Below are 12,995 nucleotides of genomic sequence, written 5' to 3' on the forward strand. Positions count from 1 at the left end.
CTTGTTGCTTTACTGTCTTTATATCTGACTTTTGGTTCATCAGTTTATAATGTTCTATATTCCCTTTCTTGAATTGAACCCAGGACCCTTCAGTCCGCAGGCCGACACTCGATCCACTAAGCCAAACCAGTCAGGGCGTAAACAACTTTTATAGCATGCTTCAGAAAACAAAGATCATTAGTTCTTTTATGACAAATCAGCAGACAAATTCCTACGGAAAAAACAAATTCTTCGTTTTATGAAATGTTTAAAGATGCCTACCTGCCGGGTCAATGCTGAGCCTTTGTTCTGAGCTGATTTGACTGCGATGACTTCTTGAGGAGTGTCCCAGCTCAAGTATCTTTTAAAAGAATGAAGCAAAGTTTATTCATTTGGAGGTGAAGAGAGGCTTTCTTATACTTAAATCAAAATATAGTATATATTTTGTCATATTTAAAAATGTTGTATTAATTTTTAAAAATATGTATATTTTATTGACTTTTTACAAAGAGGAGTGCGAGAGACAGAGAAATAGAAACATCGATCAGCTGCCTCCTGCACAATCCCTACTGGGTATGTGCCTGCAGTCAAGGTACATGTCCTTGACCAGAATCGAACCTGGGACCCTTGAGTCCACAGATCGATGGTCTATCCACTGAGCCAAACCAGTTAGGGCTGTTTTATTGATTTTTATTTTATTTTTTAAAATATATTTTTATTTATTTCAGAGTGGAAGAGAAAGGGAGAGAGAGATAGAAACATCAATGATGATAGAGAATCACTAATTGGCTGCCTCCTGCACACCCCACACTGGGGATCGAGCCTGCAACTTGAGCATGTGCCCTGACGGGGAATCAAACCGTGACCTCCTGATTCATAGGCTGATTTTCAACCACTGAGCCATGCTCTCTGGACTGTTTTTATTCATTTTTAAAAAGAAAGAAAGGGAGTGGGATAGATAGAGAGAAACATCAATGAGAGAAACATCATCGATAAGCTGCCTCCTGCACTCCCCACCCCCACACCCCTTATTGGGGATTGAGCCTGCAACCCAGGCATGTGCCCTGACTGGGAATCAAACTGGTGACCTCTTGGTTCATGGGTTGACCCACTGATCCACACCAGCCAGTCACATGTTAAGTTTTTTAATTACTTAAATTATAAAAGCAAAGCAATTTATTTAAAAAACAAATAAACAGCTAAAAGAATTCCCTCCTAATCCTTATGTGAAAATATTCTTATAAAAATATATAACTTTAATCCTTCTGAGTTTGATGAAAATTGTTTGAGCTAACAGTATTCAAAACTTAGAAAACAAAATAACTATTTTATATAAAGTATAAAAATATTACTTTCACATTTTAAATGCACATACTTCAAAAATTTATATCTAATTTATAAAACTAGATTTAAAATAACAGTTCTTAGATTGCACTAGGTGAGTAATTTAACTGAAACAGACTAGCCTTCAGGAAAATCTACCAAAGTGCATCTTACATATAGAATGTTATTTGTAGACTAGAGGCCTGTTGCATGAAACTTGTGCAAGGGGCTCGGCCCTTGCAGCAGCACTGGCTTCCTCCAGGTCATTTGGAAGGACGTCCGGTTTAATTAACATATTATGCTTTTAATATTATAGATGAAAAACACAAGACTTTTTAAAGTTTATCTGCCAACTACTACAGGTTAGCTACTGATAAGGATACAAAAAAAATTATAAAGACTCTCTATTCTCAGAACTTCAAATTTAGTCATGAGGAGAGAAAAAAAGGATATATAAATTGAGATCTAGGTATGCAATGGAGAACTAAAACACACACACACACAAAAAAAAACTTGCTTTGAATTTCCTGGTCCACAGTCTCAAATTTTTATAATAAAATCTTGAATAATAAAGTCACAAATAATACCTGAATTTGCAATACGAAGCAAGATATATTTTCTCAAGGACTCTTCCTGTACTTGCTGATATACGAAGTAGCCAGTTATGGGCTGTCAGTGCTATGAGTGAGGATTTATAATCTGATGGATTGGGCAGCATTTCCCCCTAAAAAAATGAGATGGAAAAGTAAAACTACTTGGCCATGAACAATCTGCAGTACTCAATGCCCAAAGAGAACAGCTAAGCACTAAAGAAATAGTCAAATAAGCATATCAAAGAAATAATAGTAAATGCTCAAATACCCAAATAAAGAATTAAGACAAGGGGGAAAAAAATTGTGGGTAATTGTTTTATTTTTATTTATTTATTTGTTTTTTAAATCAAATTTACTGGGGTGTCATTGGCTAATAAAATTACATAGATTTCAGGAATACAATTTGTGGGTATAATTATTTCTATCATTAACTTAATTAAGTGAGCCTATTCATATAAGCACTAAAACAGTACATAAAATAATGTATTATTATTATTTATCATTAAGTATTCAACAAATGTTAACCAATCATCATGATGGTTGGAGTATTTCTAATACTGCCGCTGTGATAAGGATGACAACAATAGTAACAAGTTTTTAAGGCCATGTAGAATAGCATAGCAATTAAGAGTCATCATTAGAAGAGACATTTCTAAGACGTGTTTTCCTTTTGACAGAAGTCAAAGTGGCAAAAGGGCAAATTATCCCATTAGTCATTGTGGCTCTACTCTAACTCAGGATGAAAAGCTATAATCCAGAATCAAGGCAGCCCAATGGGAACAGAAGGTAGACCTGGTTTAAAGATAACCTACGTCATCAAGGAATTACACCCCACAAAGGAAGAGGTTAACTGCCTGGTGCACCTGCCACTGCAGAGCTACCACCAGGTGGAAGTCTAAGACAGGAAGACAAAGAAAGCAAAGGCTTCTATTTAATTTGTGGAAATTCTAGGAGGAGAGTTAAAAATAGGGAAGTTAAAATTAATCTAGTATTTAATCCAGGCAGTAAGAGAACAGAAAAAAATTAATCCAGGCAGTAAGAGAACAGAAAAAAAATGAAGGCATAGTTATTCTTTTTTTTTCTGTTCTCTTACTGCCTGGATACATGGTCACAAAAATTTGTCTTCCCTTTTAAATGGGAGAAAAAGAAATAAGAGGTACTTTTAACATCAATTTTTTTTTAAGTATATGGTGTGTTATATAAGCATCATCTCATAGAGATTTTTAAGTTTTTAAAAATGTAGTATTTATACCTTGCCTATTAAAAAAATATGAAGGAGCATATACAATAGGTTTGAGCTATTTTCTTAAACCAAAAGTTATATTCCGTAGGTTGTCTCAGAAAAGAATGGTGCTAATTTAAATATAGTTTCGCATCAGTATGTTAAAAACAATGCAATATGTTTCTTAATTTTTTTTAATGGAAAATCTTCACTTCAAATGAGAACAAAATGTTTAACAAGAAGTGATGCTAGGAATTTAGTTACCTGAAACTGTATTTTTACAGGACTGCTCTAAATTTTTAGGTGCTTTGTACTACTGTCTTCAAAACTTTTCTCAATTAAGAAATTTGTCCTCATCCTCCCTGCACCAATGAAAATGGATACAAAAGGCTTTCTATGTTGGGGCACAACAGTTATTTTTAGGTTTCAATAAGGAGTTGGGGAAGAAAACATAGATTTAAAGCTTTCTGATTTTTAAAATGGAGCCTTATGTGAACAGAAAAAAAACATGTCCAGGAAAAAAAGAAAGCAGCAGCTACAGAAATATACAATTCTATGTAAAAACAGTGTATTTGTTTTTTTTTTTTTTAAATAATTTTAATGGTAAATTCAAAGTAGAGCCTTCTTATCCTTTAAACTTTATTTTTGGTCACATATTGTGAGTTCTATTTTCCCTAAAGAACCACCAACCAGACTCAAAGACCTGATTAATTTGTTGTAGTGTTTCCTAAGTGTATTTCTTATTACACTGATCCCATGAAACACTATTATTAAGAAATATTCCTAGCCTTAGCCAGTTTGGCTCAGTGGATAGAGCATTGGCCTGTGGACTGAAGGGACAGATCCACTCAAGGGCACATACCTCGGTTGCAAGCTCCTCTTCAGCCCAGGCCTGGTCCGGGTGCATGCAGGAGGCAACCAATCAACGTGTTTCTCTCACATCCATATTTCTCTATGTCATTCCCTCTCTCCTCCTCTCTCCCTAAAAATCAATGGAAAAATATCCTCAGGTGAGGGTTACCAAAAAGAAAAAAAGAAAAAGAAAAAAAGAAATATACCTAAAAAGAAGTTTTATGATCCAGAGTTTGGAAAAGTAGCTCGATAATCACTATGCACATTAGAATTATTATTATTTTTTTTGTAATAATAGATGCCATTTTTAAAAATATATATTTTATTGATTTTTCACAGAGAGGAAGAGAGAGGGATAGAGAGTTAGAAACATCAATGAGAGAGAATCACCGACAAGTTGCCTCTTGCACACCCCTACTGGGGATGTGCCCGCAGCCAAGGTACATGCCCTTGACCGGAATCGAACCCAGGACCTTTCAGTCCGCAGGCCGATGCTCTATCCACTGAGCCAAACCGGTGCCGGCAATAGATAACATTTTTATTAATAAATCAAACTATAAGATATCCCATGATTCCAATTAGTGACGAATGTGAACAATATTTCATGATGCAATGTCTACTATAAAAACGAACTGATCTGATTTGGTTTGGCAGGAAAGTTGCAGGCACTGCTTTTATAATCATGATTTACTGCTAGAAATTCATATTTGGGAATACAGCTCCATGTTAGTCATATTAGTGAAAATAAAGATGTACTATTTTCCTCCATCAAATTCCTGGATAAGAGGTAAGATCTCAGTCAAGAACCCCCTCTGTAGGTCAGACGAACATTCCATGATGTTCTTTCCTGGCTGTGTTCCTGGTGGTCATTGCAGGTTCCCACTGGAAGCCCAGCGACAAGATATTTGAAAAACAAGTTCATTAACATAAGTTCTGGCTCTCCTGACGGCAAACAGCTTCCAAGTTGTCGCAGACTGCCAGCTTGATGTGTTAAGGTGAACAATTCATTCCACTGTTTTCCACCTCAGAGGCCACCAGGGTGTGGCTCTGTGGGGCAGCCAGGGGCTGGGGCGATGCGTCCACTGTGTTGCTGGGGCAGTCCTGGGAGCGGATCTCCTTGGCCAGCTGCCGCTTCTTCTTCAACGTGCAGGCTTCCTGGTATGGCGGTGAGATGGGGGGCTGCATGGGGGCGTGTACTTGTACTCTGAGCCATCCTCCAGGTCCAGAGGGTAATTGCGGTCGGAATCATAGGAGCTCAGGTCCCCACAGGCTACAAATGGCACAATGATGCGGGTGGGTCCATCTAATTGGTTGAGATCTGGATCGTAAGAGTGGTCCAGCAGGGGTTTGGTCAGGTCTGGCAGGAAGCCCTCCGGGGGGTCATAACCCTGACAGACGGCGAAGGCCTCGATGCTGGAGTTCCGGCTGCTCCTAGGCTTGGCACAGAGCACGTTGGAAAAGAAGTCATGCAGCTGGCTGTAGATCAGTGTCACATCCCGGCCTCGGAAGATCTTGGCTACAAAGCAGCCCCCTGGCTTCAAGACGTGTGTAGCAATGTTCAGAGCGGCTAGGAGAAGCTGGGCCTGATATACTCATTCACATCACGGAGGCCAGTTACATCGGGAGCCCCGTCACACACCACTAAGTGCGCGGGGCAGCCCTCAAAGAGCCGGATGATGTCCTCTGCAGTGGACAGCTGGGTGATGTCCTCCTGGATCTGTAACACACCTGGGAGCGGAGCAATAGCTTGAAGGTCCACAGCCACCACATGGCCAGCCCCCGTGGCCTCCCGATCTTCTGGCTGAGCACCTGGCTCCAGCTGCCCGCCTCACACCCTGGAAGAGCCGGGATTCCTCATTGAGCTGCAGCAGCTCGAAGGCGCGGCGGGCGCGCCAGCCGTTCTCCTTGGCCAGGCGGTGGTGGACATCCCGCTTGTCCTTCGACGTCCGTCCCAGGGGCCTGGGTCTGCAGCCTCCCCGTGTCAGCCGGCCAGACTGCCAGCTGCAGCGACGGCGAACTTCCCTCCTTCCCTCGCGAGCGGGACAGTGCAGTCCTGGTGCCCAGCTGCCCTCCGGGCCCCAGGGCCGACCGTAGCTTTCCAAGTGGGGAGGAGCGGGACTCAAGAGTGCGGTCCGCCGGCAGCCCGGGTCCGACCGGTGGGAAATCTGCGTGCCTCAGTTTCTGTTCTTAGTTGCTCTGAGCGCCGATCGCGCACCTGCGATCGGGCTACTGCGGCGGGCGGTCCTGTCATCGCGGAATGCGGAGGCGCCCGCGAGGTCCGGACTGACCCCAACTTACAGCGCGTGTCCCGTCACCTTGTCCACATTACAATTCTTATAAGTATTATTACTATTAAAGGCTCTGAGAAGTAATTCTATAAATTTGTTTAACGTTTGAAGTCAGAATACCCCAAACTTGTCTAAAACCCGTTTTCTCCAAATGCCTTTAAGAACTATAAGATATTAACATCTTAATGAAAATAGTATTTTGAAAAATACTCACTAGGACAATGCTGGTCTAATGGAATAAGCTTATATTATTACTAGAGGCCTGGTGCAAGAATTCATGCACAGGTGGGGTCCCACTGGCTTGTCCCAATCAGAGTGTGTGTGGGGGGTTACTGGGGGCAGGCAGTTGGCCAATCCGGGCGGGGCTGGCCAGGGGGATGAGGGGTGGGGGAGAGGCCACCGGCAGATGGCCGGCCAGCCCCACCCCTGGTCAAACTCCCAGTGGAGGAAACAATTTGCATATTAGCTTTTTATTATATAGGATTATTATTGTTATTGATTTAGAGCAAGAAAGGAAGGGAGATAGAGAAATATAGATGTTGTTCAACTTACTTATGCATTCATTGATTTATTCTTATATATGCTCTGACCTAGGATCAAAATCTCAACCGTGGTGTATCAGAACGATGCTCTCACCAACTGAGCTACTCGGCCAGGGCCCCAATGTTTTTTATTATTTATTTATTTATTTATTTATTTATAAAATATATTTTATTGATTTTTTTACAGAGAGGAAAGGAGAGGGATAGAGAGTTAGAAACATTGATGAGAGAGAAACATCTATTAGCTGTCTCCTGCACACTTCCTAGTGGGGATGTACCTGCAACCAAGGCACATGCCCTTGACTGGAATCGAACCTGGGACCCTTCAGTGGATAGAGCAGGCTGATGCTCTATCCACTGAGCCAAACTGGTTAGGATTGTTTTTTATTTTTATCTTATGATTTTCCTAATAAGATTCCTGGAGGAAACTCATAAGAATCCCCTTTCAAACAATCATGTAACATAATTATTACCCATAACATGTAACATAACCTGTAACAAAATATTTTGTTTCAGTATAGTAAGTAAAATCATTTCTTAAACACTAAAAATAACCATAAACTCATTTTTATTTCTTATGGAACTTTTAATGAGATCAAATTTTTTTTCAATTTTTAAGATTTACAAATGGTATCAAATTTAAAAAATATATTTTGAATATTATTTCATGAGGAAAAATAATAATCAAAAGATAAATTCTCTTTAACTCCTTTCAAGATTCATAATGTTTAAGTTTTATTCCCTTGTACAATGTATTAATAATAATCAGTTCTAGGTTAAAATTGTTTTAAAAACAAATGCCTAAAAACAAAACTTACCACTGGGCATTCCCATAATAAAGCATCCTCTATTTTTTCTGATTTGGAGCATTTTGGCATTTCATAAAGTTTTCTTGGCTCTGATGCAACACTGGGGAAAAGAGAAAAATAAATGATTAATTATAACTCATTTTAATAACTGAGACAGTATTTTCTCAGGTTTGAGTGACTTTTTTTTTCTAGTCAGAGATTTAGGCTACCAAAATGCAACTTATTAGTTTGCTTTCCTCTTTTTAATTATATGTTAATATTTTTTTCTGATTATAAAATTCATAATTCATATTCATAGAAAAAAATCTTTAAAAAATAATAAAATTTAAATAGATTTATACCGTAAAAATGTCAAAAATAACCACTATTAACATTTTGGTTAATTTCCCTCTACTTTTTCTTTACATACGTTTAACTACCTACAGGTTATTTTCTAAAATAGAATCATGAACATTTACTATGAATATCTTGGTAGAATTCTGTGATGCTCTTATTTGTTTCTCTAATATTTTTAATGAAAATTAATTAGATAAAGAGTCCAATTATTTTAGAATGAAAATTAGTGGATTGAAACAGGAAATACCCTTTAAGGTTTGTTTATTCCCTAAATGGCTTTCAGAAAGATTGAATAAGTTTATACTTCTGCCAATATTTTTTAATGTATAAAATAGTCTCTTGCTTTTAATTTATATTTCTGATTTCTACTGAAATGCGTTTGTAGATGTTTTCACTTTTTTAACTGATGAACTTTAAAATTAAACTACTACTTAGACACAATTTTAGGGTAACAATTTTATTCACCTTTGATGTTTTCTCAAATCAAAGAGAATTTACCCTAGCTCAGCGGTTGGCAAACTCATTAGTCAACAGAGCCAAATATCAATAGGACAATGATTGAAATTGCTTTTGAGAGCCAAATGTTTTAAACTTAAACTTCTTCTAACGCCACTTCTTCAAAATAGACTTGTCCAGGCTGTGGTATTTTGTGGAAGAGCCACACTCAAGGGGCCAAAGAGCCGCATGTGGCTCTCCAGCTGCAGTTTGCCAACCACAGCCCTAGCTGTTTTTGCTCAGATTAGAGTGTCAGTCCGCAGACTGAAGGGTCCAGGGTTCGATTCCGGTCAAGGGCTTGTACCTTGGTTGCAAGTTCAATCCCTAGTCTCAGGTGGGGGCACATGTCGGAGGTAACCAATCCATGTCTCTCTCGCACATCAGCGTTTCTCTCTGTCTCTACTCTTTCCTTCCACTGTCCCTCTAAAAATCAATGGGAGGAAAATATATCCTTGAGTGAATAGTAACAAAAAGAGAATTTCAAAGGCATAAAAGCAACCTCATATTTGATTCTAACCTATAAGGAAAACACAGGTGAATGCCATACTAAAAAACTTCTATACTACTTACCAATAATGCTGTTCCCACTGATTTTCTTTATATATATGTATTTTTTTAATTAAATTATTATCTGTGTACATATTTTAACATTGCCCCCCCTATACATACCCTCCCTCCCCAGAGTTTTGTTGATTTTCTTTTTTAAATATATTTTTATTGATTTCAGAGAGGAAGACAGGGGAGAGAGAGATAGAAACATCAATGATGAGAGAGAATCATTGATCAGCTGCCTTCTGCACACCCCCCACTGGGGATCGAGCCTGCAACCTGGGCATGTGCCCTGACTGGGAATCGAACTGTGACCTTCCTAGTTCATAGGTCAATGCTAAACCACTGAGCTACACCGCCGGGCTCCCCTGATTTTTTTTTTTTTTTTTTTAATTAAAACAGATATATCTAAATTGGGAAGCTATATATATATATTTTTTTAAAAAGGCATTAAATGAAACCAAAGAATTACCGCTCATTTTGATAGGTCTGATGACATTATGATCATACAAGAAAATGTCCAGATTGCCACTTCCAGCATGATGACATGAGGAGCTATGTGGCTGTACTCCCCAGGAAAACTGGTGGAAATTATGAAAGGACAACTATTTTAAAGTCTCTGGAAATGGTCTTGGGGGCATACAGCAAATGAAGACATATTTAGTCAAGAAAACCTACTAGAAGTCAGTAACAATAGTGAGCTTATGGTAACTGAACTATAATAGGATGTGCTCCTTCCCATTATTCTCTGCTCAGTAAGACAAAAACTCCAGTCCAGACTGATACAGCCAAGAGTACTGGGCTCCTGCTAACCCAGCTCCCAGAGGGCTACTGGCTCCCAGAGGGCTACCTTCCCGAGGGCCAGCATTTATTTCCTGCCCCAGCTGCTTGTTGCTGGGACTCAGTCCTGAACGAGTAAAGTCGAGGTGGGGTTCCCTTCTTCTGGCTAGCGTCTACTCATGGGTTAGAGGTTCTACCTTGGGCATGGCTTGTCTAAGAACACTGGAGCCTAGATTTGTCTTATCCCATCTCATAAGATGTGGTTCCACACAGAGGAAGAAGACCTGAGGCTAACGCCTACACCAACCTCAAGTGCTCAGCCTGTAGAGTAGTCACTCAGAGAGAGGGTTCCATTGACCCCACCCACTCCCAGCAGCACCAGAGCCTTGACTCAAAGATTTTGCGTAGGGGAAGAAACAGTGATAAAGCAGATAACTGCTCATCTGCAACAGTCTGGAGGAGTTCTAGCTTACGCATTCTCAAAACCACTGAAGGTTGTGAAGAAAGGCAAATGGGAAGAGATTGGTAGATTCACTGGCCATACAGGCTAAACTGCATGCAGGCTAACTTGCCATGGAGAACCAGAAAGATTGCTGGGAGGAGCTCTTCTGAGTCAGAACAAATTTAAAACACTATCTAAAAAATCATCCTAACTTCTAGTCTGGCCAACATGTAAAGAGCTTAGAAGTCATCCCACCTGTCCTCACCACAAGAAAATGAACAAAGTGAAAATCAACGACTCTTGTATCTATCAAACAGTTGAGGTTGCAGGGCAAACTGCAGCTCCCATCACTGGAGAGAGAGATGGATATCAAGAATCATATCTTACCGAGAGCAAAACCCCAGGAGCAAGCTGCTAGTCAGTACTGGGGAGAAAAAAACAAGGACACTAGAGGAAATTTTAGCCTGACACCTACAGCTACAGCAAACCAAAAACACAGCCTAATTCAAACCTCACTCTAACAACCTATTTGTCACAATTCTTTTTACCTGATATATCAAATGCAACTTTCAACAAAAATTACAAGGCATACTAAAATGCAGAGTACAAAGTTTGAAGAGATCAAGTAAGTATCAGAACCAGATTCAGATATGGCGAAGATATTGATTTAGTTTGGAAACTTTGTGGTAATTTAGAATTTGGAATTAGATTGGGAACTTAACATAACTATGATTAATATGCTAATAATGGAAGAAGTGGACAACATGCAAGAACAGATGGTTAATTAAGCAGAGATAAAAAAGAAATGCCTAAGAAAAAATCAAAAGGAAATACCAGAAATCAAAAGCAGCTTAACACAAATGAAGAACGTCTTGGGTAGCTCATCAGTATATTAGACATAGCCAAGGAAAGAATCACTGAGCTTGAAGATATGTCAACAGAAACTTCCCAAACTAGAGAGAGAGAGAGAGAGAGAGAGAGAGAGAGAGAGAGAGAGAGAGAGAGAAGGAAGAGAGAGAAGCAGAACTTCCCATACTATAAAAAAAAGAAAAAGAAAACAAAAAACCCCATAGCACAGAATATCCAATAACTATGGGACAACTAGAAAAAAATGTAATGTACACATAATATACATTATGCCAGAAGGAGAAGAAAGAGAAAACAAAACAGAAGAAACACTTGAAATAATGATGGCTGAGAAATTTGCAAAATCAATGTTAGATACAGAACCACAAATTCAGGAAGTTTACAGAACAACAAGAAAAATAATAATAATAATAAAAACCCCTATACCTAGGTATATCATATGCTAACTGTAGAAAATAAAAAATAGGAGCTGGGGGAGGGAAGGAGCTGAGGGAGAGCATTTTACCTATGATAAGAATTACATTGGACTTCTCTTTTAGAAACCATGCAAGCAAGTAGAGAATGGAGTGAAATACTAGTCCTTTAAGAAATAAAAGAAAAAAATCTAAGAACCAAAAATTCTGTATCCCAAAAAATTATCCTTCAAAAATCAAGGAGAAATAAGAATTTCTCAAACAAAAATTGAGGAAATGTGCTGCCTGTAGACCTTACAAGAAATTTTCAAAGAAGTTCTTCAGAGAGAAGAAAGATAATATGGGTTAGAAACTCAGACCTACAATGAGAAAGGAAAAGTGTTAGAGAAGAAAGAAATGAAGATAAAACAAAATCCTTTATTCTTCTTATTCTTAATAGATAACTTGTCAATAATAGATTATCACTTATAGACAAGTAAAATGGATGACAACAATATTATAAAAGGCAGTAGGGAAGAATTAGAAATACTCCATTATAAGGTATTTGCACTACCTATAAGAGGTACAGTGTTACATGAAATTTAGATTAGTTGTAATGTATATTGCAAATTATAAGGCAACCACTAAAAATGTTTAAAAAGAAGTATAATTGATATGCTGAGTGGGAGGAAAATTAATCACATACTAGTAAAAGGCTCAATTAAAACAAAGGAAACATCTTACCTAATAAAAGAGAATCATGCAAATTAACCATTACTCCATTATGTCCACAGCCAATCAGAGTGTGTATGTAAATTAACCCAACAAAGATGAGGTTGATTTGCATATGTAGGCAGGGAGTGGCTGGGAGGGGTGGGATTCCTGCTATGAGGGGAAGGAGGGCAGTGGAGGGAGCTATAGGAGTGGTGCTTCAGACAGAAGCAAGGACTTGCTGGCTCCCAGGTGGGCGGGGTGGGTAGGGTGGGGGGGGGTTGGGTGGAGTTCTCCGGACAGAAGTGAGGACTTGCTGGTTCCCATGCGGGCTGGGAGCAGGGATATGCTGGCTCCAGGGCAGCTGGGAGTGAAGCCAGAGGAAGGAAGGCCTATTCTTGCATGAATATCATGCAACGAGCCTCTAGTAAAAATAATAGAAGACAAAAAAGGAATAAGGAACAAAGGCAAGGACTAGAAAATAGTTACTAATATATGGTTAAGTATTAAACCAACTGTATCTATAATCCCTATAAATGTAAATGGTCTACATACACTTACTGAAAGAGCCTGTCAGAGTTGATTAAAAATAACAAGATCCAAATATACGTTGGCTACAAAAAAAAACCCTACTTTGAATGTAAAGACACAGATAAAGTAAAAGTAAAGGGACAGGGAAAGATACATCATGTTGTGTAGCTATATTAATTTCAGACAAGGCAAACTTCAACAAGGAAAATTATTAGGGATAAAGACTGGCATTATATAATGGTAGAGCAGTTACTTTTCCAAGACATAAAAATCCTTAATATGTA

The 12,995-nt window shown here is 38.8% G+C and overlaps 1 protein-coding gene and 1 pseudogene across 7 annotated transcripts in view; both read right to left on the bottom strand.

Moving 5' to 3' along the window:
* Positions 1-12,995, bottom strand: part of DCAF17 (DDB1 and CUL4 associated factor 17) — a 34,936-nt gene that overhangs the window by 18,841 nt on the left and 3,100 nt on the right. For 6 of the 7 annotated variants that reach the window (XR_004984867.2, XR_004984866.2, XM_036421077.2 and 3 more), the window contains 3 exons: positions 7,618-7,708; positions 1,890-2,026; positions 262-340 (listed from right to left, as the gene is read on the bottom strand). Coding sequence is in view for 5 of the 7 variants with exons in the window: in XM_036421077.2 (XP_036276970.1) it covers positions 262-340; positions 1,890-2,026; positions 7,618-7,708 (307 nt within the window). In the remaining 2 variants the exon portion in view is untranslated. The remainder of the gene's footprint in view (positions 1-261; positions 341-1,889; positions 2,027-7,617; positions 7,709-12,995) is intronic. The other variant, XM_036421078.2, reaches the window with a different exon arrangement.
* LOC118709169 lies at positions 4,761-6,220 on the bottom strand (annotated as a pseudogene).

Source organism: Pipistrellus kuhlii, unplaced genomic scaffold (assembly GCF_014108245.1).
Source record: "Pipistrellus kuhlii isolate mPipKuh1 unplaced genomic scaffold, mPipKuh1.p scaffold_m20_p_7, whole genome shotgun sequence".
NCBI lineage: Eukaryota > Metazoa > Chordata > Mammalia > Chiroptera > Vespertilionidae > Pipistrellus > Pipistrellus kuhlii.